We start from the raw sequence: 27,133 nt of genomic DNA on the forward strand, positions 1-27,133 counted from the left end.
TGGAGTGCAATGGCACGATCTCGGTTCACCGCAACCTCTGCCTCCTGGGTTCAGGCAATTCTCGTGCCTCAGCCTCCTGAGTAGCTGGGATTACAGGCACGTGCCACCATGCCCAGCTAGTTTTTTGTATTTTTAGTAGAGACGGGGTTTCACCATGTTGACCAGGATGGTCTCGATCTCTTGACCTCGTGATCCACCCGCCTCGGCCTCCCAAAGTGCTGGGATTACAGGCTTGAGCCACTGCGCCCGGCCAGATCTAACTTTCTTAATGAATAGCTCAGCAAATAGCACCATCATCCTCCAGCCACCAGGGCCAGCCACAAACTTAAGTCCTGGACCCCTTTCTCTTCCAAACCCTTATCCTGTACAGTATGTCAGATCCAGTCAAATCACCCATCTTTTTATCTTTTGCCTCCTATGGCTCAATCTCTCACTGTCTCTCTCCTGAATGGTTGCAACAAACCCCTTCCCATGTCTTCTCCACACCACTCTGTGGGTGGGCACACAGACCTTCCAGCCATCACTGTGGCGGTGGGATCAAATGCAAACTCTGTAGCACAACCTCTTAGACCTTCTCTCTCACCATTCATTAACTATGCTCAGGCTCTGGTGCAGGGTTCTTAACCTGGCTACTCATCAGAAGCTCTTGTGGCACTTATCAAAGCCCCACCCATGGAGATTCTGATCCAGGAAGTCTGTCTTGGGGTTTATGTTCCATGGCTGATTTTGAGCCATAGTCAGAAATGACAACCAATTAGTCTGGTCTCCCCAAACTACCTTCAGTTTTCTCAGTGGGCCACATTCTCTCATACCTACTGTTCCCTTTGCCTGAGTGACCTTCCTCTCCATCTCACTTAGCTCACTCTTATCAGACTCTGCTGAGATGTCTCCAGGCAGCTCTTCCTGGCTCTTCTCATCCCTCTTTCCTTGGTTTTGGTCAGCCATCTTTCCCTTCTGCTACTTTGACTACTTACCTCTGTCCTTGGATTTATCACTGTGTTTACCTGTTGCTTTCCAATACTACACTAAGAGTCATTTGGGACAGATATTTTAATTCTGAGACTTCTCTTTAATACACTGCATAGCACACAGTAAATGCTCAAGTATTTGTTGAAAGAATCCATTTTTCAGGCCGGGCACGGTGGCTCACGCCTGTAATCCCAGCACTTTGGGAGGCCAAGGTGGGTGGATCACGAGGTGAAGAGATCGAGACCATTCTGGTCAACATGGTGAAATCCCATCTCTACTAAAAATACAAAAAATTAGCTGGGCATGGTGGCGCTTGCCTGTAATCCCAGCTACTCAGGAGGCGGAGGCAGGAGAATTGCCTGAACTCAGGAGGCGGAGGTTGCGGTGAGCCGAGGTCGTGCCATTGCACTCCAGCCTGGGTAACAAGAGCGAAACTCTGTCTCAAAAAAAAAAAAAAAAAAAAAAAAGAAAGAAAGAATCCATTTTTCTTTGTGCTGTTTCAGAACCTTGTGACTCAAAAATAATTTTTCCTTGTTTGTACCTTGACCTTGCCCATTCTCCATGGTTCGTTCCTGTTGTGACTCAAAAATAATTTTTCCTTGTTTGTACCTTGACCTTGCCCATTCTCCATGGTTCGTTCCTGACATTTCACCATCATTTCTAATTTAGTATCCACCAAGATTGTCCTGGACATCAAGCCATTCTGTAATAAAAATAAATAAAAAGAGCAAGTACTGCAGAGTTGAGCAACCTGGGTTTATGTCTCAACTTTGCTATTTACCAGTTTGTAGGCTTGGACAAATTACTTGGCTTTCGGGAAACTTAGTTTCCTCATTTGTAAAGTTGAGATGATGACATCTTATGATGTTATTCTTAAGCTCCAGTAAAACAGTATTGGTAAAGTGCTTGATCCATAGTAGCTGCTTATTAAGTGTGAGTTCCCTTCTTTTGGGATGCCCCATAACTAATAGAAATAGCTAAAGACTTTGGTTGCAGCCCAGTTCTGCTGCTCACTGGCTGTGTGTCTTTGGTCAACTTATGACTTTCAGTAGCCCCATTAGGAAAATGGGCATAATTTTGATTGTCTTATAGAGTTAGGAAAAGCATATAAAGTTTATGTTAAGTGTCCAGCTAGTGCTCAATAACATGTTGGTTATTTCTGAGATGTAATCATATACTATAGTGTTTTTCTTGCTTTCTATAATCTACAAGCACTATTTTATTATCCCTAATGTTGTTCCTAACAGTATTACTAAAGGTCAGATTGATTTTGGCCATACTCACACTTTCTCTTTCACATTCTGAAAAAATCCTGAATCATCTATAAGTGTATCATTTATGTGGAAGCCCCCTGTTTGTTTTCTGTACAGTACTATGCTCCCTGGCAACTGGCCTTCAAAAACTTGTATTTATATTCCAAGTGCATATTTTCCCTGTGTAACAGGAGCATTATCCACCCTCAGGAGTATCCTGAAGAGTTGGAATTCAGAAGGAATCTCTCAGACGCAAATCTCTATCTCCTCCCTGCCTCACCTGTGCAGGCTTTTCAGACTGTCTCTGCCCAGAATGTCAGGAGAGGCCACAGTCTTGGCCTACCATGCCCCAGAAGAACAGGAAGGACTTCTAGTTGTCAAGGTTGAAGAAGAAAATTATGTTTGGGGCCAGGACTTTGTCCTTCAGGGAAACTCCTGGAGCCAAGAGGTATTACGGCAGCAGTTCAGGCAATTTAGTTACTCTGACTCCACTGGCCCTCGGGAAGCTCTGAACCGGCTCCGAGACCTTTGCTGTCAGTGGTTGAGACCAGAGGTGCACTCCAAGGAGCAGATCCTGGAGCTGCTGGTGCTGGAGCAGTTCCTGGCCATCCTTCCTGAGGAGCTGAAAGCTTGGGTGCGAGAGCATCAGCCAGAGAATGGAGAGGAAGCCGTGACTATGCTGGAGGAGTTGGAAAAAGAACTTGATGAGCCAAGGCAACAGGTAAGAGGTAGACATTTTTGTTTGTTTGATCTATTGTTAAGTAATGGGGAATCCATTGTGATTGGGGCATTGACTCAGCTCTCAGATAATTACATATTTTCTTTCTTTTGGGTTATTAATTATTCATTCATTGGGTTCAAGTCACTAGGGCTCTTAAATCGTATTTTTTTTTCTGTAATCATTTGAATGAGTTTTTGATTCTTCTTATGCTGCCCTGTTGCTCTAGGAGTTTTCTACTTGTGTATCCTCAGAATGATAGTGCTGGTACTTGATTACTCCTAGGACACAGCTCATGGCCAAGAAATGGTCTGGCAGGAAATGACATCCACAGGAGCACTGGAGTCTCTGAATAGCCCGCTGAAGCCCTTACAGAACCAGTACAAGAGTGAGACTCAGGAGCCCGAGGCTTTCCAGGAGAGAGGTGAGAAGCCCCAGTCCATTTGGGGTTGAGGATGGAGGTGAGAACTGTCATCTGTGGCATGGTTCATTCTTAATGACAGCCACTTGTGGTTATCACCAAGTATTGTGGAAAGGCTTCTTTGCCTAGAAATATTCTTCCTTTGTCTATGCTTAGAATCTGAAATTCAAGTATCATTTATAATTTTGGGTTAAGAATTAAAGTCTTTAGTAATAAATTCTATAATACCCATAATTATTTTTTTCTCTCTCTTTTTTTTTTTTGAGATGGGGTCTCACTCTATCACTCAGGCTAGAGTACACTGGTACAACCACAGCCTACTGCAGCAGAAGCCTTGAAACCCTGGGTTCAAGTGATCCTCCTGTCTCAGCTTCTAGAGTAGCTAGGACTACAGTTGTACACCACCATGCCTGGCTAAATATCCATAATATTCAAAGATCAATATTCTGTTATTTAATTTTGGTTTCATTGGCAAGGCAGTCCCTAAGATGGACATGGATACTGTATCAGTAATAGAAACCACATAATCACTTGAACAGGGAAAGTTTAATATTAAGAATTATTAACTGCTAAGTGTTAGAAAGTAAAATTCCGAAGAATATAGGAATAATAGATATAGAGTGTCTCTAGGGCTGAAGCAGAACATACAAGGTAGGAACAAATCTGCAGGACGGTGCCACAACTTCCCCTTCCCTGCCAGGGCTAAAATCCAGGCCTTACTGGAGAGGACACAGCTTTAGCCCAGTGGATGGAGATGTCACTGCAGTGCTGAGCTGGCAGAACTCATTGAGGAGCCACACTCTGGGGTGCTAGAAGCTCCTCATGGGGAGGTGACCTGATATAGAACTCACTGGGCAGCTACCCATAGAGATGGTGTCTTTGGAAATCATTGTGGTGTCCACTGCTAGATGTCCCATGTGCTACAGAAACAAACACAAAGAACATGTCTGAACCAGGAAGAAAAGCCCTTTCTTCCAGTTCCTCTGCAATCCCCTCTATTGATAAAGCTCACATCATGCCATCTGGCAAATGTTCCGCTATCACATACAGGGCAATGAAGTGTAGATTTGAAACTGAGGCAATAAATTGATAGCTGTCACAGATGCCAAGGATTAGAAGTGAAAAGACTTTGATTATGTTATTGGCAAAATCATCCTTATGGGCAGAAGATAAATTAGGCCTATTAGCTTGTTCTCATTAATCTTTTGTTACATCTGACTACGCTTCTGATTTTGTCTTCACTAAGCAATTTCGTTAACTTCCCATGAAGCTTAAGTATAATAAGAAAATGCACTCATTCAGTGTGGTCCATGTGATGGTTATATTACTTATTAATTCTCATTCTGGTTTTATTACTGAGTTTCATGGGCTTGGTTAATGAGCATCTATCCCAAAAGATAAATCTGTTTTTTGTATGATGATAAAATTAGGCATATGTGGACATAAACCCAAGGGCCAGATGCTGGACCTCAGCAGTTCACCAAAGGAATCCATCTACTGAATTCTTTTGGGAAACTCCCTCCCAACCTTCCCTAGGCATCATACCCTGATACTACCATTAGTCAAGCAGGCCTTCTTAAGTATCTTCGGAACGAAGCAGGTGCTATATTAAAACGGGTTTTGAAGGTTCATCTCAAAAGAGGCAAAGGAGGAAGTCAAACTTCTCTCTTTGCAGATAACATGATTCTATGTCTAGAAAACCCCATTGTCTCAGCCCCAAAGCTTCTTAAGCCAATAAGCAACTGCAGCAAAGTCTCAGGATACAAAATCAATGTACAAAAATCACAATCATTTCTATATACAGAGATTCTTATATCTCTATGCCTGTACTGTACACCTGTACAACAATAGACAAGTAGAGAGCCAAATCATGATTAACTCCCAATCACAATTGCTACAAAGAGAATAAAATACCTAGGAATACAGCTAACAAGGGAAGTGAAGGGCCTCTTCAAGGAAGACTACAAACTGCTGCTCAAGGAAATCAGAGAGGACACAAACAAGTGGAGAAACATTCCATACTCATGGATAGGAAGAATCATATCATGAAAATGGCCATACTGCACAAAGTAATTTGTAGATTCAATGCTATTCCCATTAAACTACCATTAACATTCTTCACAGAATTGGAAAAAAAAACTGCTTTAAAATCTATATGGAACCAAAAAACAACCCTTATAGTTAAGACAATCCTAAGCAAAAGAACAAAGCTGGAAGCATCATGCCACCTGCCTTCAATCTGCATTATATGAGGCTACTGTAACCCAAACAGCGTGGTACTGGTATGAAAACAGACACAGACCAATAGAACAGAGTAGAGATCTGAGAAATAAGACTGCACATCTACAACCAGTGGATATTTCGCAAACCTGACAAAAGCAGTGGGGAAATGATTCTCCATTTAATAAGTGGTGATGGGAAAACTGGCTAGCCATACACAGAAAATTGAAACTGGATCCCTCCTTTACACCTTATACAAAAATTGACTCAAGATGGACTAAAGACTTAAATATAAAACCTAAAACTATAAAATCCCTAGAAGAAAATCTAGGTGATACCATTCAGAGCGTAGGCATGGGCAAAGATTTCATGACAAAAATGTCAAAAACAATTGTAACAGAAGCAAAAATTGACAAATGGGATGTAATTATACTAAAGAGCTTCACAGCAAAATAAACTATTATCAGAGTGAATAGATAACCTACAGAATGGGAAAACATTTTTGCAATCTGTGTAACAAAGGTGTAATATCCAGGATCTATAAGAAACATAAACAAATGTACAAGACAAAACCAAACAACCCCATTAAAAAGTGGGCAAAGGACATGAACAGAGACTTCTCAAAAGAAGACATTTATGCACCAACAAACATGAAAAATAGCTCAACATCACTGATCATTAGACAAATGCAAATCAAGACCACAACTGAGCTGAACAGTGAGAGAACATGGAAACAGGGAGGGGAACAACACACACTGGGCCAATGAGGGTCGGAGAGAAAGCATCAGGATAAATAGCTAATACATGTGGGGCTTAATACCTAGGTGATGGGTTGATAGGTGCAGCAAACCACCATGACACACATTTACCTATGTGACAAACCTGCACGTCCTGCACATGTATCCTGGAACTTAAATTTAAAGAAAAGAAAATTCATCTCATTAAGTACCCTGTCTTAAATCAGGTAAATGTTGAAATCATTTAGGTAGATTATTTCTACTTTCTTTTTTTAAGATCTTGAGGAACAGAGACTGTTGTAATTTCTTAAGTGCCTCGTGGACTTTTTCATATTGCTATTACAGGATGAGTTGTGTCCCTACAAAATTTGCATATTGAAGCTCTAACCCCTACCCAGAACCTTAGAGTATGACTGTATTTTTTTTAGACATAGGACCTTTATAAAGGTTAAAATGAGATCATTAGGGTGGGCTTAATCCAAAATAATTGATGTCCTTAAAAGAAAAGATTAGGGCACAACACAGACCAAGGGTTGATCTTGTGGGACCTAGAAAGAAAGTGGCCATCTGTGGCCAGGTACAGTGGCTCATGCTTGTAATCGCAGCACTTTGGGAGGTTGAGGCAGGCAGATCGCTTGAGGTCAAGAGTTCGAGACCACTGTGAAACCCCGTCTTTACTAAAAATACAAAAATTAGCCGGGCGTGATGGTGCATGCCTATAGTCCCAGCTACTTGGGAGGCTGAGACAGGAGGATCACCTGAGCCCAGAAAATGGAGGTTGCAGTGAGCCAGGATTACACCACTGCATTCCAGCCTGAGTGACAGAGTGAGACTGTCTCAAAAACAAAAACCAAAAAAAAAAAAAAAAAAAAAAAAAAAAAAAAAAGCCATCATCTGCAAGCCAAGGAGAGAGATTGGCCTCAGAAGAAACCAAACCAACCAAACCTGCTGACACCTTGATCTTGGACTTCTAGCCTCTAGAATTGTGAGAAAAGAGATTTCTGTTATTTACCACCCATTTTGTGGTATTTTGTTATGGAGGCCCTAGCAAACATACTATAGTAAAGTTCTTTCTTATGTCCATATGAAATACTCCCAGCTTTAATTTATTAAGAATCCACTTTCATTTACAGAGTCCTCATAAAACACAATTTATACTTGAATGGAGTGAGTACGTGGCACTTTGATCTTGTTTTAACTAAGTCTCTCACTCCCTCTGATCCCATTTGTGTTCTGTCTGTCTGGATATCTTGCCGCTTTTCTCTGGACATGCTTCAGTTTCTCCACATTCATTTGAAGTTTGGGGATCAAGACAAAATAAAATACTCTAATGAAGATCTGATTGATATAAAATATATTCACCCCCCAACCCTTATCTGTTACATTTTATAACTGTTTATTTGTTTACTACTTCATAGTGGCAGTATGTTGTTGATTCAGTCACCTTATCAGTAATAGTTGTTCTATCTTTCCAATGTCCTTGGCCTAAGCAAGGTTTACTCATTCTCTGTTTATGCCTGGTCCCATGGTCATGAATGGCCTTGACTGGGTTCCTCTTAAGTCTCCCTTATGCTAGTCTCTTTTCAGTCTTAAAGTCCTAGTCAGCCCTGCCTCTGAAGAATTGATGTGGATCCTTTTACAGCTTTCACCTAGGTCATGAGGTTTAAGTTGCTGGAGGGGCCCACTGTGATATGTTTGTAAGAGTCATCATGCCATTTTTACAACCTTGAGTTATAAGTTTCTTATAGGTGTTTCACTAGCTTTATAGTTTGCCTTGCCATAAGTAGAGCCTGAGATGGAGACTTGGGTGCAGGCAATTTATTGAAGATGTGTTCTTCAGGAAAAATCTGTAATGGAGGGAGAGATGCAGGATTAGGAAGGGAAAAGAGCAAGCCATGATGTGGTCTCAGTTACAATCAGCCTTGGTCTAATCCTTGGAGTGTTTCATGGGCCTCTGAAGAATAATTGCACTGCAAAATTGTCTCTTCTTGAGGCAGAGATGGGGCAATGAGGGAGGAAGGTACTTCCTGGGCCAAGTGGCTGTCATCAGCCAGGGTAACTCTACAGAAGGAGGCACTTCTGTGTAGTTAGGAGCTGTTTTAATCCATTAGGATTGCTATAACAAAATGCCATCAACCAAGTGGCTTGTAAACAACACAGATTTACTTCTTACAGTTCTGGAGGCTGAGAAGTTCAAGGTGCTTGCAGATTTGGTATTTGGTGAGGTCCCACTTTCTCGTTGATGGCACCTTTTCATGTGTCCTCACATGATGTAAGGGGCAAGTGAGCACCCTAGGCCCTTATAAAATGGGCACTAAGCCCTCAAGACCTAGTCACTTTCCAAAAGGCTATACTCCCTAATACCATCACCTTGGGGGTTAGGACTTCAACATATGAATTTTTGGGGGACAGAGACATTCAGATGATAGGAAGCCAAAATTCACGGTGGCTGAGGGAAGGAGACATCATATTGGTAAAGGGGAACTAGGTGAGCAGTGGCATCACTGATATAGCATTAAGGCTAAAAGCATACTCTTCAATGTACAATTGAAGACCACATCCCTAGTTAAAAGGATTTTAAACCAAACAGGATGGAATTGCTCACTGAAGTGCTGAGCTGGTAGAACTCACTGAGGAGCCACCCCAGAGAACAAGTGGGAATAACAGGAGGTGTGTTAAAGAGAATAGCTAACTGGGTGTGGTGGCTCATGCCTGTAGTCCCAGCACTTTGGGAGGCTGAGCCAGGAGGATTGCTTGAGCCCAGCAGTTCAAGACCAGTCTGGGCAACCTGGCAAGACCCCAAGTCTACAAAAAATTTAAAAAATTAACTGGGTGGAATGGTATGCACCTGTACTCCTAGTTACTGGGGAGTCTGAGTGGGGAGGATCCCTTGAATCCAGGATTTCAAGGCTGCAGTGACTTATAATTGTACCCTAAACTCCAGCCTGAGTGACAGGATAAGACTCTGTTAAAAACAAACAAACAAACAAAAACAGAAGAGCTCTTCTAACAGAGAAACCTGTACTTTATTTCTTCTCCAAAGAGCCTTCTATACATTTGTACCCCACCCTCCAACCTCCAGACTTGGGCCTGATTATGAATCAGTTTTCATTCTTGGGAGATATTAATTGGATTCATTGGGTTATCTCTATGCCAGTATTTCTAAATAATCAAGTGACCATTTCTTATTGTAATCGTTCTTTTTCTTTATTTGTTTTTGAGACAGTATCTTTCTGTTATGCAGTGGCATGATCTTGGCTCACTGCAACTTCCACATCCCAGGTTCAAGTGAATCTTGTGCCTCAGCCACCTGAGTAGCTGGGAATATAGGCATGCACCACCATGCCTAGCTAATTTTTCTATTTTTAGTAGAGATAGCGTTTTGCCCATTGGCCAGGTTGATCTTGGACTCCCCTGGCCTCAAGTGATCTGCCTGCCTTAGCCTCCAAAAGTGCTGGGATTACAGGTGTGAGCCACCACACCTAGCCTCAGATTGTAATCTCTATTTGTCTTTTCTAAGAATTTCTCTAGTTGGCTATCTATTCTGATTTTTTAATATAATAATAAATATATAGTTGAACAAATAAAAATCTTGATGTCTTCCTGATGTATACATCTGAGGTTAGTTTTTTCTCATAATTTGACTTCATGTAGTTATAGAATTTGAAGATATATTTAAAGTAAGGTAAGTTACATTGCTTTTCTGATTTTCATTGCCTTTAATTTTGCCCTTACACAATTATATTGTCAGCTTATACCCTATAATTGGTACTCTTAATAATTTGACCTACTTCTTACTTTTAGAAAATTTATCATTAGGCTGTCAGGTCTCTGACTTTAATAACCTATTTGATACTTTTAATTTTTATGCCTTTATTGTATACAAGCATATTTTTTCATAAATGTTTTCTTTTTGAATAAGTGAAACTGAATAATTCAAATTTCTATCTAAAATTTAAGGGCAATATGAATTTTAGAGGTGATGTTTCTGTGTTTAATTTCTGGTAAGGAATGGGGAAACGGGAAGCCAGACAGCCCTCTCCTTTTGTCAGGTATCAACTGTGATGCTTTTTTGTTATGCTTGAAATGTTATAAACTCAATATCAGAAATAGGTATTCATTTTTATATAAAAATGTAATGCTTTTCCAAAGCCAGATTTAAATGATTTTTTTTTTTTTTGAGACGGAGTTTCACTCTTGTTACCCAGGCTGGAGTGCAATGGCACAATCTCGGCTCACCGCAACCTTTGCCTCCTGGGTTCAGGCAATTCTCCTGCCTCAGCCTCCTGAGTAGCTGGGATTACAGGCACACGCCACCCTGTCCAGCTAATGTTTTGTATTTTTTTTAGTAGAGACGGGGTTTCACCATGTTGACCAGGATGGTCTTGATCTCTTGACCTCGTGATCCACCCACCTCGGCCTCCCAAAGTGCTGGGATTACAGGCTTGAGCCACCGCGCCCGGCCAAATGATTTTTAAGTTACATTTCATTTCAGTGCAACTATGGTCCTGCATCCTTCCAATAGGGAAGGCAGATAGCATAAAGATTGCAAGCTTTGATGTTAAGAATGTTTATTTGAATCCTAACTCCAACAATTATTAATTCTATGGCTTCAGTTAGCCTCTCTGAGCCTGTTTCCTGATCTATAAAATGCATATACATTTAGAGGACTTTTGGGAAGATGAGACCAACTTAACAATTTTTCAGAATAAAATAATTCAAGTTATATCAGCCATTTCTAGTCACTAGAAATCCCTAGATATAACCAGTAGATGGCTGATAAAATATGCTCCATCTCTAGTAGCTTCCTATTATGAGTTACTGTACTTATCAAGATAGATTTCCACTAACTCATAACAGGAGACTACTAAAGATGGGGCATGTTGTGTGAGAGCCAGAAGATTTGGCTCTGGGCAGTCATGTTTTTGTATAAATGCTCAAAGAAGGAGTTGTCTCCACCGCTTTCTTTGGCCATGTATACATTTTAAGAAGTAAAACTATAAGATTATTTTGTATCCATGGATAATTTAAGTGAAAAAATTTTTTAATATTAAATTCCCACCTGACTCAAGAATGAGTCAGGAACCTGTATGTCTTTTTTCTGGGTCTGTGTCTTATTCTGTTTGCTTATAATGATTTGATTGATTTGAAACCTATCAGAATCTGAAATTACCTTAATGCTTTCTAGTTCCTGCCCACTACCTCTGTTCAGTGCTAACTCTCAGAGTATTTCCTAATCATATCTTCTGTTCTCTGATGTTCCTAGGAGACCACAGATTTAAGCATCTTAGATAGCTTTCTTTATCCTGATCATTTCTTTTTACTTCCCCCCCGCCATTATCTCGTTACCTAAGAATGCATCTTCTCTAACCCATGATTGTCTCCTAGCTTCCTGGTTTATCACCAATATTCCTGTTTGTCACTATTTCCTCTAACTAATATCTTGTTCACTATCCCTCTTTTCCAACACTAATTCATTTCTTTGTCTACATTACTCTCTGAGGGGGCCGTATTTTGCTACCCCAGGCTACTTCTCTGAATTCTAGATTGGGAATCTAGTTTTGAGAGTTGTCCTTTTAATAGGTAAATATCTATTTCATTAGGTTTATTTTCTGTTCCTGCTACAACAGTTTCCTTTCTTCTGTCATGGGAAGTAAATGCTATCTGCACTTTCTATTCACATTTGTAGATGGCAAGATGGTGGCTGGCAAAGTGTTGATGGCAAAGCAAGAAATTATTGAATGTGTAGCTTCAGCAGCTATGATATCTCCAGGAAAACTTCCTGGGGAAACACCTTCCAAACAGATAGTTGAAGAAACTTTGGGAGGTCTGGACAAGTCTAAGAAGCAAAAGGGAAATGCTGCAGGGAACAAAATCAGTCAGCTTCCTTCTCAGGAAAGACATCTCACTCTGGCAACCTTTAACAAAAGAATCCCCACAGAACACAGTGTCCTTGAATCTCATGAGAGTGAAGGAAGTTTCAGTATGAATTCAAATGATATTACACAACAGAGAGTTCACTCTGGGGAAAAGCTCTATGAGTGCTTTGATTGTGGGAAGGCTTTTTGCCAGAGCTCAAAGCTGATCAGACATCAGAGAATTCATACTGGAGAGAGACCTTATGCATGTAAAGAATGTGGCAAAGCCTTCAGTTTGAGCTCAGACCTTGTTAGACATCAGAGAATTCATAGTGGTGAAAAACCTTATGAATGTTGTGAATGTGGAAAAGCCTTCAGGGGCAGCTCAGAGCTCATCAGGCACCGGAGAATCCATACTGGAGAGAAGCCTTATGAATGTGGAGAATGTGGGAAAGCCTTCAGCCGGAGCTCAGCCCTTATTCAGCATAAGAAAATTCACACAGGAGATAAAGGCTATGAATGTATTGAGTGTGGTAAAGCTTTTGGTAGAAGCTCTATCCTTATTGAACATCAAAGAATTCACACTGGAGAGAAACCTTATGAATGTAATGAATGTGGAAAATCCTTCAATCAGAGCTCAGCCCTCACCCAGCACCAGAGAATTCACACTGGAGAGAAGCCTTATGAATGTAGTGAATGTAGAAAAACATTTAGGCATAGGTCAGGCCTTATGCAGCATCAGAGAACACACACCAGAGTTTAACTCTGTGGGTAAGAGTTATACAATTGTGAAATGCAAGGAATTCACTGTAGGGTGAGACTACACAGAAAACAGAAGTTTCCTGAGAGCAGGACTTCTGTCCTTCCAGCCAGTTCAGTACTCCAAGAGGACATCCACACAAAGATGTTTGTTATGGTTATTGACTTGTTGAATGGAAGAAAAATTTTACCCAGGTCTTCTCCAAAAAGAATGGTAGATATTTCCTCAAAATGCCTAACCCATTTCCAGATAAGACTTATCAGTATCCTCTTCGCTCCACTCCCTGCCAACTCAGATACAATTTCCACTGGGCACCTTCACAGTAGTGTCAGGATTGGGACAGAGATTTTGAAAGAGGGTCTTATAGGATGGCAAATGTACCTGGAAAGAGGATTTGTATTTTGGCAGGTGGAGGTATGTGCTGAGAGTTATTCAACTATCTGAAATGTTGGATTGAGGGATTGTGAAATACTGAATTATGCTATTAGTTTAATAGTTTCTGAGGCAGTTAACTAGTACCTAAGGAATGCTGCCTCATTCTGCCCCCTTGCCAGTTCTCTCCTCAACCTTGAGTTTCCTGCTGAGGTCAGTGCAGGTCTACTTGTTTATTGAGCACCTGCTATGTGCTATGCATTGAGGTGAACATGATCATTACCCTCCAAGAGTTAAGGGCTAATAAGATATGCATATATACTAAACAGTTATTACAGTAAAGTGTGATAAATGCTTTGGTGGGAAAAATGCAGGGTTCTGTCAAAGTACATGGCAGAGATACCTAAACATGGTCTATGAATCACTAAAGACTTCCTGGTTATGATGACATCTCAGTTAGACCTAAAGGCGGGTAGAAGGTAGCAAGAGCAGGGGTAAAGAGAAGAACAGGATCTAGAGACACCCCTTCATCACGACTCTACTGCAGAAATTGTCATAGACCTAATTTTTTTTAAAGGATTTTGAGGGAGTAATTCAACAAATATTTACTGCCCTCAAGTATAACAGCTCAGGGTCTGCAAGCCTGGAAAGGAGGGAAGGGGGCAGGGAAGGGGGAATAGTGGAGCCTGGGAAGGCAGATCACTGTGTTTCTTCATACTTCCCACTTCCTGAGTCCCAGAGTCATGAGACACAAACACTCTAGTCCCCACTGTCTCTTGGGCCTCTGATATGCATTCTTTCCCTATGTGTATACATGCCTGCAGATCACTGTGTTCCTTTATGCTTCCCACTTCCTGACTCCCAGAGTCATGAGACACTCCAGTCCCCACTGTCTCTCTGGCCTCTTGAGATGCATTCTTTCCCTGTGTGCATACATGCCTTTTCCCATAAGATGCACCAGAGTCTCTCACTACACTAATTCTGAGCACTTTAGGGTCTCATAGGTCACACTGGGTCTAGGATAGGTTCCCCAATTCTGTGATTTTAAGAGGAAGAGGGAAACCAACACATGGGGATTCTGAGCCAGGCTTTATGGTAACTAATTCCTGCTGCAGAGTCGAGTTCTGATGAAGGGGTGTCTCCAGATCCTATCTTATCATCATTATATGTGCTATAACCGCTGCCTGTAAGTCTCTGCTGATTTTTATTTTGGCATTTTTAATTAACCCACAATTGCTGAGGGCAATTAATTACCTAAGAGAAAGTTTGATTCCTCTACTAAGATGTCATTCTAGATGGTGTCATTTCTAAAGAAGACTTGTGATCACTGCTTCTATTAGTCCATTTTACACTGCTATAAAGATACTGCCTCAGACTGGGTAATTTATAAACAAGAGAGGTTTAATTGGCTCACAGTTCTGCAGGGCTGGGGAGGCCTCAGGAAACTTGAATCATGGCTGAAGGTGAAGGGGAAGCAGGCACCTTCTTCACAAGGTGGCAAGAGAGTGAGTGCAGGGGAAATGCCAGGCACTTACCAAAAAACCAGATCTCATGAGAATTCACTCACTATCATGAGAACAGCAAGGGGAAAATCTGCCCCTGTGATCTAATCATCTCTCACCAGGTCCCTCTCTCAACACCTGGGGATTACAATTCAAGATGAGATTTCGATGGGAACACAGAGCCAAACCATATCACTGCAGTTGTGGGTAATAGGGGAAGTGAAATTCGGGGGACAATTCACTCCTTTTGTGTCTAGAGGTTGTGCAGTTATCAAGTGAGGTAGATCAGAAGTCTAAAGGGATCCTTCAAATGGATAGTGAGTTGCCTTTTCCTATAGTTGACAATCAGATTTAATGTCTTAAATATCATTTAATAGGTTTCTCTCCTGATTGTGAATTCTAAATGTTGGTAATACAGAAAATGAGAAAGTATAAATCACCTCCAATCTCATTGCCCATAGAAATGTTAACATTTTGGAGTACTGTCTATTAGTGTTTATTTTTCCCAATCCTATTATTTTTAGTAAAACTGTTGAGTAAATAATTTTTGGTAACTAATTTCAAAATTTATACCTTTGAGTGTATACTTGAACTGTTTATTATTAGAATGTAATGCAAGATGTAATAAAACTTGAGTTTTAAAAGTTTGCTTTGAAATTATTCACTCAGGAATAGGGAACACAATAACATGCATGGAGCTAATGACAGGAGGATGGGGAAGAGGTTGTGGGAAGAAGACAGGGAATTGGTGTTCTCAGTTTCTATTTCCTGGGCCAAAACATGTCAGGAAACTAAAATAGCCAGTCTCTGGGCCTGCGGTTAACCAAAGTGAGGGGGCATCTGAGATTTAGTTGTTGTTGAAAGACAATGGGAATGAGAGCAAGAAGGGTCTTCTTTTTTTTTGAGGCGGAGTTTCACTCTTGTTACCCAGGCTGGAGTGCAATGGCACGATCTCGGCTCACCGCAACCTCCGCCTCCTGGGTTCAGGCAATTCTCCTGCCTCAGCCTCCTGAGTAGCTGGGATTACAGGCACGCGCCACCATCCCCAGCTAATTTTTTGTATTTTTAGTAGAGACGGGGTTTCACCATGTTGACCAGAATGGTCTCGATCTCTTGACCTCGTGATCCACCTGCCTCGGCCTCCCAAAGTGCTAGGATTACAGGCTTGAGCCACCGCGCCCGGCTGAAGGGTTCTCTTTAAATATAAACACATCCTATGTCCATCAGAATGAGGACTCTCTTGTCCCTTTAGAGGAGGTGGCTATATGTACTAGATTGGAATCTTCAACAGTAATTGCTGAGAAAGACCAAACTTCGACCTGTGGACCTGCCATGACTTCCTTCTCCCTCAGCAGGTTCTCCGTGAGCTTGGAGAGATGAGGGTCAGATTTGCTTTAAATTTCCAATCCTTTTAGCTGCATGTGTCAGTTGCAGGCTATGGAAATGAGGAAGAAGGGGAAAGGCAGGAAAACAATGTTATTGCCTAAATTGCATATTATCTTTTAAAATCTGTGTAAGATTCATTTAAGGTAGACATTATTGCTCTCCAGACTACTTCTATACCAAGAGAAACAGGACAGCCCTGAGCAGAAGGGAAAGGCATGAATCACTTTTCTTCCAAAAAAGAGTGAAGGAAGAAAAAATTTCCTTTGACATCCACCTTATATTGCTGCCCCTTCCATTTCATAAAAAATGGAATGTTGAATACATCAGCTCCTTTAAAGTGAGGGTCTAGAGTTGGAAGGTGACTTGCTTATGGCTACAGAATACATGGAAAAGCTCTAATAATAAAAGACCTTCAAAGATCTCCACTTCAAAGCTATTGCTTTTCTGAACTGTAAATCTTTCAGGCAAGTAATTGCTTTTGCACCAGGATTTATAACTTGTAGGCTTTTAATATACTATGTGTGAGATGGATATGTTTGCCATTGTCATTTTACCAGTGATGAAGGGATCAGAGTTAACAAGTTAGCTAATTTCCTGAGATTAGGAAGAGCCAGAGATGCTATGAAAAGCAAGTCTTTTTTGTTTTTGTTTTTGTTTGTTTTTAGACAGAGTTTTACTCTTGTTTCCCAGGCTGGAGTGCAATGGTGCAATCTCAGCTCACTGCAACCTCAGCCTCCCAGGTGCAAGCAATTCTCCATCCGGCTAATTTTGTATTTTTAGTAGAGATGGACTTTCTCCATATTGGTCAGGCTGGTCTCAAACTCCCGGCCTTAGGTGATCTGCCCGCCTTAGCCTCCCAAAGAACTGGGATTATAGGTGTGAGCCACTGTGCCCGCCAGCAAGTGCCTTTTAAAATATTTTCTCAAGTATCCTGGACTTCTATTCACTTTTCATCCTAATTTTAAGAGTATTAGATATTTACTATAGAAAAATTTGGAAAACACACAGAAAAACACCAGAGAAAAATTACAACCTCAGCACCCAGAGATAACCAGTATAGCACTTTGTGAGTTTACATATTTTCAGTATTTTTAATGCATAAATATATATTTTACATGGGATCATATTGTACATACTGTCTTGTAATATTTTTACTTAACAATATATCATGAATACTTCATTTAATATTAATAGACATCAGTTTTGTTTTTTTCTGAGACAGTCTTGCTCTGTTACCCAGGCCGGAGTACAGTGGTACAATCTCGGCTTATTGCAATCTCCGCCTCCCGGATTCAAGCAATTCTCTTCTCTTGTCTCAGCCTTCCAAGTAGCTGGGACTACAGGTGCATGCCACCACACCTGGCTAACTTTTTTGTATTTTTAGTAGAGACAGAGTTTCACCATATTGGTCAGGCTGGTCTTGAACACCTGACCTCAGGTGATCCACCTGCCTTGGCCTCCCAAAGGTGTTGGGATTACAGGCATAAGCCACTGTGCCCAGCCTGTTGAAATCAGTTTTAACAGCTTTTAGGATTTTGCATACATTCATGATGGTTTTTGAAATATACATCTCCAGGTACAAAGTGAAAAGGCAATGCTTAAGGCTTCTGGTATTGATTGCCAGAGACAGTATGTATTCATGTCTTACCAACAGCATTAGAGTCCCAATGTCCCTGAATTCCTGTCAGTTTTATAAAGAAAAGTATCATCTCACCTCTTGCTTTAATATATATTTTAACTGTAGTGAGGTTGAACATTTATGTATTGTTCATTGGCACTTATTTTGTATTTTTCCTATTTTAAGTATCTTTTTTTTTTTCTACTGGAACTCTCTTATGGGGAGACAGTATACTGAAGTGGCTCCACAGTCAGGTTCTGAGTTCAAATTCTGACTTCCCCACTTTATAGATATATGACCTTTAGCCTTCATTTCCTCATCTGCTACATATGCAACTGTGATGAGAAATAACATGAATAAGTATATACAAAGCCCTTAGCAAGTATCTATTGCATTTCTTTTTTTCCTTTTTTTTTGGTTTGGAGACAGGGTCTTGCTCTGTCTCCCAGGCTGGAGTGCAGTGGTGTGATCTCAACTCACTGTAGCCTTGACATCCAGGGCTCAAGCAAACCTCTCACCTCCGCCTCCCAAGTAGTTGGGACTACCGGCATGCATCACCATACCTGGCAGATTTTATCTTTTGTAGAGATGGGGTTCTTGCTATGCTGCCCAGGCTGGTCTTGAACTCCTGGTCTCAAGCAATCCTCCAGCCTTGGCCTCCCAAAGTGCTGGGATTATACGTGTGAGCCACTGTGCTTGGCTTATTACGTTTCTTACATATAGAAGAGCTTTCTTACATAATGAGTATTTCCCTATTGCAATACACAATTCCTACTTAATGTCCTACCTTTTCAGTTTGTTCAGGTCTTTGTGGAAAAGGAGGAAAATAAGAGTTGAGTAGCTCTTACCATGTATTTTAATTTCTTAAATCTTTTCCAAATGATGCCATCCATTTTTTTTTCCATATTCTCTCCCCAAACTTGGGCCTTTAGGCCTCCTGCTGTTCTTACTGGTTAGCACATGTCCACTGATGTATGCCCCAATAAGAGCATTACTTCTCTTTGCTTCTTTTTATCCTCGTGAAAATTCTTTTTCTATGCACAGGATTCTAGATTTCCATACGGATTTGTTTTTGGTGAGGTGTGTTATTCCTCCAACCTATTAGGTCTTCTGAATATGTCTGTGTTGCTGGTTAACCCATACAATATTCCATCTTGCACTCAGCATCAGTCTAAATATTCTTTTCCTGCTAGGCTCCCCAGAAATGGGAAGTCTCGACTTTCAGTTGTCACTTCCTTTTAGCATTGTCTTTAATAAAATTGGCAAAAGTTATGAAATACTGGTAACATAAGACAAAACTGAACATGTATGAGGTACCTAAAGAATATCACAGACCCAGCAACTGACAAATTTTTGAGCATCAAAGCCCAAGGGAATATACTAGGATTTGTGGGGATACAGCCCCAGAAACAAATGATATGGCAGCTTCTGATCCAGAGCCTTGCAATTAGAAGAAATCTGATATTGTCTTTAGAATTAATGGAGAATCTTAAGGCTGGGAGAGGGAGTCTTAACACTAACAGACTCTTGAGGTATAGGCTGGGCTCTTTCCCACCTTCATTTCCACCACTACCCTCATGGAAGTTCTAGGCTAGCCTACAGATTGGGAAAGGAAACCACACACTTGCCTTTCCCTGGGGTCACATAAACCAAGACAGAGCTTCTGACTACCCTGTGGTCCAAGGGCTCCAGGGTTTGTCTGTTAACATAGTTCTCCATTGGCACACTTAAGAGTGTGGCCAGACTCAGACTTCTCTGACAGACAAGACGTCACTACAACAGGAGCTCAAGGAATGCTCCACACTGTTTCTGGCTTTTGGCTGTTGTTCTTTACTGGGAAGCTTCTTCCCTGGCCTACCACCTTGGCTAACTCCTTCTCATCCTTCAGGCCATTTCCCCCATTTCCTTATCCAAGGCTAAGTCAGGTGCTCCTTAAGGTCACATAGCACCGACCATTCCACTGTCACTGCCTATCTGGCTGCCTTGCCCATTAGACTCTAGAGATTACAGTCTTGTTTTCCACTGTATTTCTAGTCCCTGGCATAAAGTAGCTACTCAAAAATAACCTTTGGGTAAATTAATTTATATTCTTTCTTCTCATGCCTATCTCATTCCTGGCCTGCCTTGGGCTCAACAAATCATTGATCAAGCCATTTCCCGACTTTTCTTGCTGCTTTGTCACTGTTCTTTTTTGGGTCAGTTTTTTTTTTTTAAGTTCCTGAGACAAAGTGCCTCACATGGTCCACATCAGCCCCTTAAGCTGGTACACTAACAATCAGATGCAGTGACAAAACTTGGGTTGCTATATCCTTTTCATGACATTTTCATAGAAAATGAGGTTTCAATGTTACATTCCCATTTTTCATATTTCCTGAGTATTCCTAATGATAAGAAAAGAGCTGAAAGTAATGATTCTTCTGTCTTCTGATTAGTCACAGGAATAGCTTTCAAGGAACACTTTAGCACTGGGAAATGCTGTACAAAGCAAGCTAGACTCAAGACCTAGTATTTTATAACCTTTATGGCATTTAGCTCTAAAGTAAACTCTTTTGACTAACAAACATAAAAATTTGACTGAAGTATTTATACTATTTACAGTATTCACAAGTTACTTTATAGTGTGGACTCTCTGATGGCGCATAAGGACTGATCTGTGCCTGAAAGCCTTCCCACATTCATTACATATATAAGCTTCATCCCCAGAATGAATTCTCTGATGCTGAACGAGGGCTGAGCTCCTTTTGAAGGTTTTGCCACATTCATTACACTGATAAGGTTCCTCTCCACTATGAATTCTCTGATGTCTGATAAGGTTTGAGCTCAAACTGAAGGCTTTTCCACATTCATTACATTCATAGGGTTTCTCTCCACTATGTATTCTCTGATGAGTAATCAGCTCTGAGCTCTGCCTGAAAGCTTTTCCACATTCATTACATTCATAGGGTCTCTCTCCTGTGTGAATTCGCTGATGTCTAATGAGTTTTGAGCTCTGGCTAAAGGTTTTCCCACACTCATTACACTCATAAGGTTTCTCACCAGTGTGAATTCTTTGATGTATAATGAGATAGGAACTTTGACTGAATGCTTTGCCACACTCATTACATTTACAAGCTTTCTCACCAGTATGGATTTTCCGATGTCGAATGAGGGCTGAGCTCTGATTGAAAGCTTTCCCACATTCACTACATTCATATGCTTTCTCACCACTATGAATTCTCTGATGAATAATAAGATAGGACCTCAAACTAAATGCCTTCCCACACTGGTTGCATTTATAGGGCTTTTCTCCAGTATGGATTCTCTGATGTTGTGTTAGAGAGGAATGCTGCTTGAAGCTGTGCCCACATACATCACATCTATAAGGTCTCTCTTCGGGAGGAACTTTCTGACACATTATAGAGTTTGTAGTTAGAATCAAGCATCTTTCAGCCTCATCATAAAGGTCTCTCTCTCCTAGAGATGTATTTGCAAAGATCACTTGACTAAAACTGCCCCCTTGGGAAGGAGATCTTAGTTTCTCCCCTGTGGCACTTCCTTGCTTCCACTCTAAATTGCTTTCATGCTCACTAATTCCTCCAAATGAAGGTTCCTGAGGGAGTCCCTGTGATTCTTCTGAGATGTCCTCCTTTGTTGCTGTTTCATTGTTCTCACAATCTGAAACAATAAATAGCAAAAAAATAGATATTACCTTTCTCTAGTCACTCTCAATACTTTCTACATGAGAAAACAGAAGCTTCTACCTACAAAGATGTCATTCTCCTCCAGTATCTTTTTTTCAGTTGGCCAAAAGAGGGTCTCTCTTCTTATCTATTAATAGTCTACAACTACACTTTGAATTTCATCCTTTCCTGCCTCTTTTGAGACATCAATTGATCAATTACCTGTAATATTTTTCTATTTACCTTTTTCTCAACTGACTCCTGTTCATCAGCTTTTAAATAAGCTTAAGTGTCTCTCACCTTTTAAAATCAACCTCCTTGCCTACATATCTCTCTTAAGCAACCTCACTCACTCTCATTCATAGTGGTTTCTTGAAAGAGTTGTCTGCAGCCTTTCAAGTGAAAGGATCCCCATTCTACAATCTGGTTTCTGCCTTACTGTGTCCCCATCCCCTACTTCCACTGATACTACTGTCATCAAGGTCACTAACTTCATAGCTCTTCAATCCAATGGGTACTTTCTGGATTATTACTTAATCTCTCTGGCACTAACACTGAGGATCACACCTTTCATCTAGAGACATTCTCTTCCAGTGATATTAGCCTGATTTCTGTGGCTGTTCATTTTTAGATTCTAGGGTGAATCACTCAAACACAAGCATTCCTCCAGCTTCTGTTCTGGGCTCTCAGGCAACCTTATTCTACAAACTCTCTACCCTTGGCTTCCATTACAACTTATATTGTAAGCTATTGTCTGACTAATGTCTGCCCAGATCCCCAATTTTATCCCTATTTTATTAAGCTCTAGAGTCTTATGCTAATTGGGCATTTTACTTTTGAATACTTAACAAGTAACAAAATGTACCAACCTAAACACATCATCAGATGTATTTGTTTTTCCTTATGTTTTCTCATTTACATGAACAGCACTACCATTAACCAGACTGTTGAAGACTGAAACCTCAGTATTATCCTTAATTCCTCTCCTTCACACTCTAGTTTTTTTTTTTTTTTTTTTTTTTTTTTGAGATGGAGTTTCGCTCTTGTTACCCAGGCTGGAGTGCAATGGCACGATCTCGGCTCACCGCAACCTCCGCCTCCTGGGTTCAGGCAATTCTCCTGTCTCAGCCTCCTGAGTAGCTGGGATTACAGGCATGAGCCACCATGCCCAGCTAATTTTTTGTATTTTTAGTAGAGACGGGGTTTCACCTTGTTGACCAAGATGGTCTCGATCTCTTGACCTTGTGATCCACCCGCCTCAGCCTCCCAAAGTGCTGGGATTACAGGCTTGAGCCACCGCGCCCGGCCCACACTCTAGTTTTAACAATTACCAGATGCTGCAATGCAATTTAAATGCTGATAAGGCCGGGTGCAGTATAATCCCAGCACTTTGGGAGGCCGAGGCGGGCGGATCACGAGGTCAAGAGATCGAGACCATCCTGGCCAACACATGGTGAAACCCCGTCTCTACTAAAAGATACAAAAATTAGCTGGGTGTGGTGGCACATGCCTGTATTCCCAGCTACTCGGAAGGCTGAGGCAGGAGAATTGCTTGAACCCAGGAAGCAGAGGTTGCAGTGAGCTGAGATCGTGCCACTGCACTCCAGCCTGGTGTCTGGCGACAGAGTGAGACTCTGTCTCAAAAAATAAAAAATAAAAAACTAAAAAAAAATGCTGATGAACAGGAGTCAGCTTTTATGTTCTCCACCCCTCACCCTAACACATATTGATTGAATGCACTGTGGTCACTTGGATTATAGCAGTCTCTAATAGGACTACACTCTTGCCTTCCTCACAGGATTCTTCATTTGCAGCTAAGTTCTAAACTACAAATCAAACTATGTCACTCTCTTGTCCAAAATCCTTCAACTGCACCCCACTGCACTTAAGAAACTATACAAACAAATTAGCATGACATAAAGGGGGGACCTGGATCCTATTTTCCTCTCTGGTTCTTCTCTTACCATTTTCCCCCCATCAATTCTCCATTCAAGTCAAATTTAACTACCTGCAATTTCCAGAATGGGTTGTATTCTCCCACCTTTGGGATAGTATGGCCTTTACTTGGGCTACTCCTCCTCCCACCTATTTATTCATAGGCTTTCTCCTACTCTTTAAGTCTTAGCTTAGATTTTCTTCCTTCAGGAAGTGTTCCTTGATCCTCTAAGATTGGGTTAGGTGCCTTTAGATGCATTCCAACAGTACCCAGTGCCTATTTTTATTCTATAATTTACTACAGTACATTGCCTTTTTACTTGTCCATCACCACCCAGACCTGAAACCTCTTTAAGACAGAGACCCAGGGCCTACCACAGTACCAGAATTAACATTTTATAAAGTTATAAAACAATGAAATAAGTGAATGAATAACAGGGAAACTGACACAGGAGGGCTGACAGCAATTCATGAAGGGTGCTGCAAACCAAGCTGCTGAAGTGAGCACCTCTGGTTTAGAATCATAAAGGTGATGCTCACGTGGCAAGTTTGTCAAGTGCAATTAATTCTGTATTCTCAAAAACAGAGGCATAAGTGTCAAGAGTTTCCAGATGACTTCCTATTCCTCACCACTTTTAGGGGAAAGGCACGGTTTCCAGGATTTCAGCTGTGTCTGTAAGGGCTGGAGGTGGATGTTTGTTGATTCTTGGGATGCTCTGAGACATGTTAAATCCTTCCATGGCATGGTTGGTCCCTGTGGACTAGCTGGGACCTGAAATCAGTAAAATATGGTTAGTTTTGTGAGAAAAGTCCTAGGGAAACCTGCTTAGTAAAAATCTTAAAGAGGTCAGTGAGGACATCTACAGGGATGAAGGACAGGAAAAAGACCATTCAAGGGTATAGACAGGTATGGCTCTATTAGTCACTTCAGGTTAGGGTTCAGTAGAGACATAAAAATTTTTATCCTACTGTTATGATACGATTACATGCTCCAGGCTTTAACTTCCCTTTCCCTCAATACATCACTTTTCTCTGTTCCCACCTGCTGCCCTGGGTCATCAAACTCCTTCTCCAAATCCTCCAACAGGGTCACAGCTTCCTCGCCGCTTTTTGGATTATGTTGCTGAACCCAGATCTGCAGCTCCTCAGGCAGAATGCTCAGGAACTGCTCCAGTACCAGCAGTTCTAAGATCTGCTCCTTTGTATGCAACTCTGGCTTTAGCCACTGATAGCAAAGCTCCTGGAGCCTGCTCAGAGCCTCCCGGGGCCCAGGTGTCTCCTGATAGCAAAACTTTCTGAATTGCTGACGAAACAATTCTTGGCAGGATTGAGTACTCCCATTTTGCTTAAATTTCTCATCCCAGGAAAAGTTATCTTCTACTTTCACTAGTATTAGTTCTTGTTCCTGAGGATCCTGAGGTATCAAGGTTGAAATCACTTCAGATTCCACAGCCATTCTTGGCTGAAAGAACTTAGCAAAAATCTCAGTACACCTGGGTTCTGTGCTTGAAGAGTGTGAGTGATCTCTTCTTTCCTGAAGAATATAAAAGCAGTTAACTTACAGCAATCACAAAAATCTCTAAGAACTTGCAATAACAAAGATGAGTAACTTTAGTAATATATTGAAAGGGAGCAGATTTGGGGCTATCACTAAAACAATAATGCGATGACAAACTAAAAATAATTAACCTCAATCAGTGTCTCCCATTATGAAGAATTCCTACCACTAATGTTAGACCTAACTATTTTAGATGCCAGAGTGTGAATGCAACATTAACATCAGTCACATAGTGAGAAAATTTCCAATTATCTTCCGATTCTGATTGTGTCAAGGAGAAAAATCTTTGACATGTATGTATTCATAAAACTTGTAGAACTCTCTTTTTAAATAAAATACAGGCTTCAGAATCAGACTTCCAAGGGTAACAATATTTAATCAGAATTTAGCAATACTGATGTTAAACGTTTATTTTTAGTTACTTTCTACCTAAAGCAGGTCATGTTAATTTTCATTTAAGGTAGTAACATTCTTAAGTTCACACTGAACATGAGTTGATGTAAATATTGGCTATTTGATCACATTTGGTGTTTACTGAATTACTTCAACACTGAGGCACTTACTGAGCATTAGGTTAAGGTTTTTGCTTATGAATGAATGAGTCTACTGAGGAATTGACCAAGAACCAAGAATTATCTGTAAAATGCTTACCATGTGTTCAAAAACATGATAGGTATCACATACCCAAAAGAAGCAAAATGATCAACATCAGCTCTGAAAAAGCTTAGAATAGCCAAGGAGTAAAAATGTTCAAAAGCAAAATATGATAACAAATATTGTTAAATTTTGTGACATAGACCAAACTTGACCAGATTTTAGGACGGTGAGATATGGATAGGAGTGTGTCCCCTTGAGTTTGTCAGGACAGATGAGTAAAATTCATTCCTCACATTATGGTTAACTTTAGAGATTAATTAGAATATGTAGCCTACAAATTTGTGGTTTATTAACCAGTCCAGCTGCACTAAGTAGCCTTCTATTTTCATATCCTCGGTTAAACCTGGTGCATTTATTTGCGAAGTCACGCGGTCAGGGGAACTGCGTTTTCCCCTGGAAAGCAGGGGTTTGAGTGCTGGCCTCCTCTAAGTCCCCCAGTCCCTTGGAGACGCCGCGCGGACCAAGGGGCCGCGACCTGGGCAGGCCAAGGAGCTGGGCTCCTCCACTGCCCGGCCGGCGCTCCCTCCCCCCGTTCCCTCCTCCTAGGGGCCCGCGTCCCTCACCGCGAAGCCCAGGAGCGGCCAGGGAATGAGCCGCCGACCCCTAGCTGCAAGCCACAAAGACCGGAAGTGCGTGCCGAAGTGTTCCGCTCTCGCGCCCGCCGGAGCCGCCGCCGCCCCGCCCCTCAGTCTCAGGTAGCCAATCAGAGTCGCGGGCTCTACTGTTCCCACCGCCTACTCCCGGCGGCAGCTAGTCCCGCGAAACCTCCAAGGCCAGGCGGGGATGAGCCAGGAGGCGGGGTCCTTGTGAGCGGCCTCACCCAGAGAGCTCCGCAGCCCGCTTAGGCTGTCCTCTCTCTGTCCTTCTCCCGCCGCCACGCACCATTGTTGGTGTCAACTCATTACTGAATCCCACTCCCGATTTTCCATTAAAATATTTAGATTTTCCTGCAATTCCAGTTCTTTTCCGGAATATCTGAGAAAAGTAAACGCAAGGATGAACAGGCTGAACAGTCACTTACATTGCTCTTGCCTGTGAGTATCACTGGAGTCTTTACAACCGCTCTGTGGCGTGGCTGTATCATCCCCAATTTACTGCTGTAGACAGCGCCCAAAGTCAGGCAGCTTGTGACCAGGGACGCCCACGTCCCCATAGTTGAAGGAGACTGGTGTCATTGACTCCAGGAGTCTATTGCAGGGTCTTCCCATTCTTCAGTGGAAGCTTGCTGGTATTAAGTCTTACTGTTTAAATTTTTCTTTGGCCATTTAGTCGGTGAAAGATGATGCCTTATGTTTTAACTTTGTGAGCTTAAGGTGGTCCCCCTTCATGTTTATTTACCATTTATGGTTCTTCAGAGGTGGCTTTTTCCATTTAAAAAATTAAGGGGTTAAAAATTTTTTTTTTGAATTTGTGACAGTTTTTTGCTTGTTAGGATAACAACTCGGTTGCGAATCGTTTCCCATTTATTTGTATTTATTTTTAAAATGTTACATTTTACATGTTTAAATGT

The 27,133-nt window shown here is 41.4% G+C and overlaps 2 protein-coding genes across 10 annotated transcripts in view; one reads left to right on the plus strand and one right to left on the minus strand.

Annotated features, from left to right (window-relative positions):
* ZSCAN30 (zinc finger and SCAN domain containing 30) overlaps positions 1-15,789 on the plus strand; it is a 41,187-nt gene extending 25,398 nt beyond the window's left edge. For 5 of the 8 annotated variants that reach the window (XM_074383620.1, XM_074383619.1, XM_010335433.3 and 2 more), the window contains 3 exons: positions 2,433-2,943; positions 3,226-3,364; positions 12,008-15,359. In XM_074383620.1, the coding sequence (XP_074239721.1) occupies positions 2,536-2,943; positions 3,226-3,364; positions 12,008-12,939 (1,479 nt within the window). In that variant the 5' untranslated portion in view covers positions 2,433-2,535 and the 3' untranslated portion in view covers positions 12,940-15,359. Of the gene's footprint in view, positions 1-1,218; positions 2,944-3,225; positions 3,402-12,007 lie in introns of those variants that run through there. The other 3 variants (XM_074383618.1, XM_074383616.1, XM_074383622.1) reach the window with 3 other exon arrangements.
* Positions 15,790-17,270: 1,481 nt separating this feature from the next.
* ZNF397 (zinc finger protein 397) lies at positions 17,271-26,261 on the minus strand. 2 transcript variants are annotated; one of them, XM_003924733.4, is made up of 4 exons: positions 26,187-26,261; positions 24,451-24,942; positions 24,039-24,180; positions 17,271-21,468 (listed from the first exon to the last, which is right to left on the minus strand). In XM_003924733.4, the coding sequence occupies exons 2-4, from the start codon at positions 24,862-24,864 to the stop codon at positions 20,423-20,425; spliced, it is 1,602 nt and encodes a 533-aa protein (XP_003924782.3). In that variant the 5' UTR covers positions 24,865-24,942; positions 26,187-26,261; the 3' UTR covers positions 17,271-20,422. The 2 variants fall into 2 exon arrangements, with proteins under 2 accessions (XP_003924782.3, XP_074239724.1); XM_074383623.1 differs by lacking the exon at positions 26,187-26,261 and adding an exon at positions 25,618-25,635.
* Positions 26,262-27,133: the final 872 nt, after the last annotated feature.

The sequence above is a fragment of the Saimiri boliviensis genome, chromosome 13, assembly GCF_048565385.1.
Source record: "Saimiri boliviensis isolate mSaiBol1 chromosome 13, mSaiBol1.pri, whole genome shotgun sequence".
NCBI lineage: Eukaryota > Metazoa > Chordata > Mammalia > Primates > Cebidae > Saimiri > Saimiri boliviensis.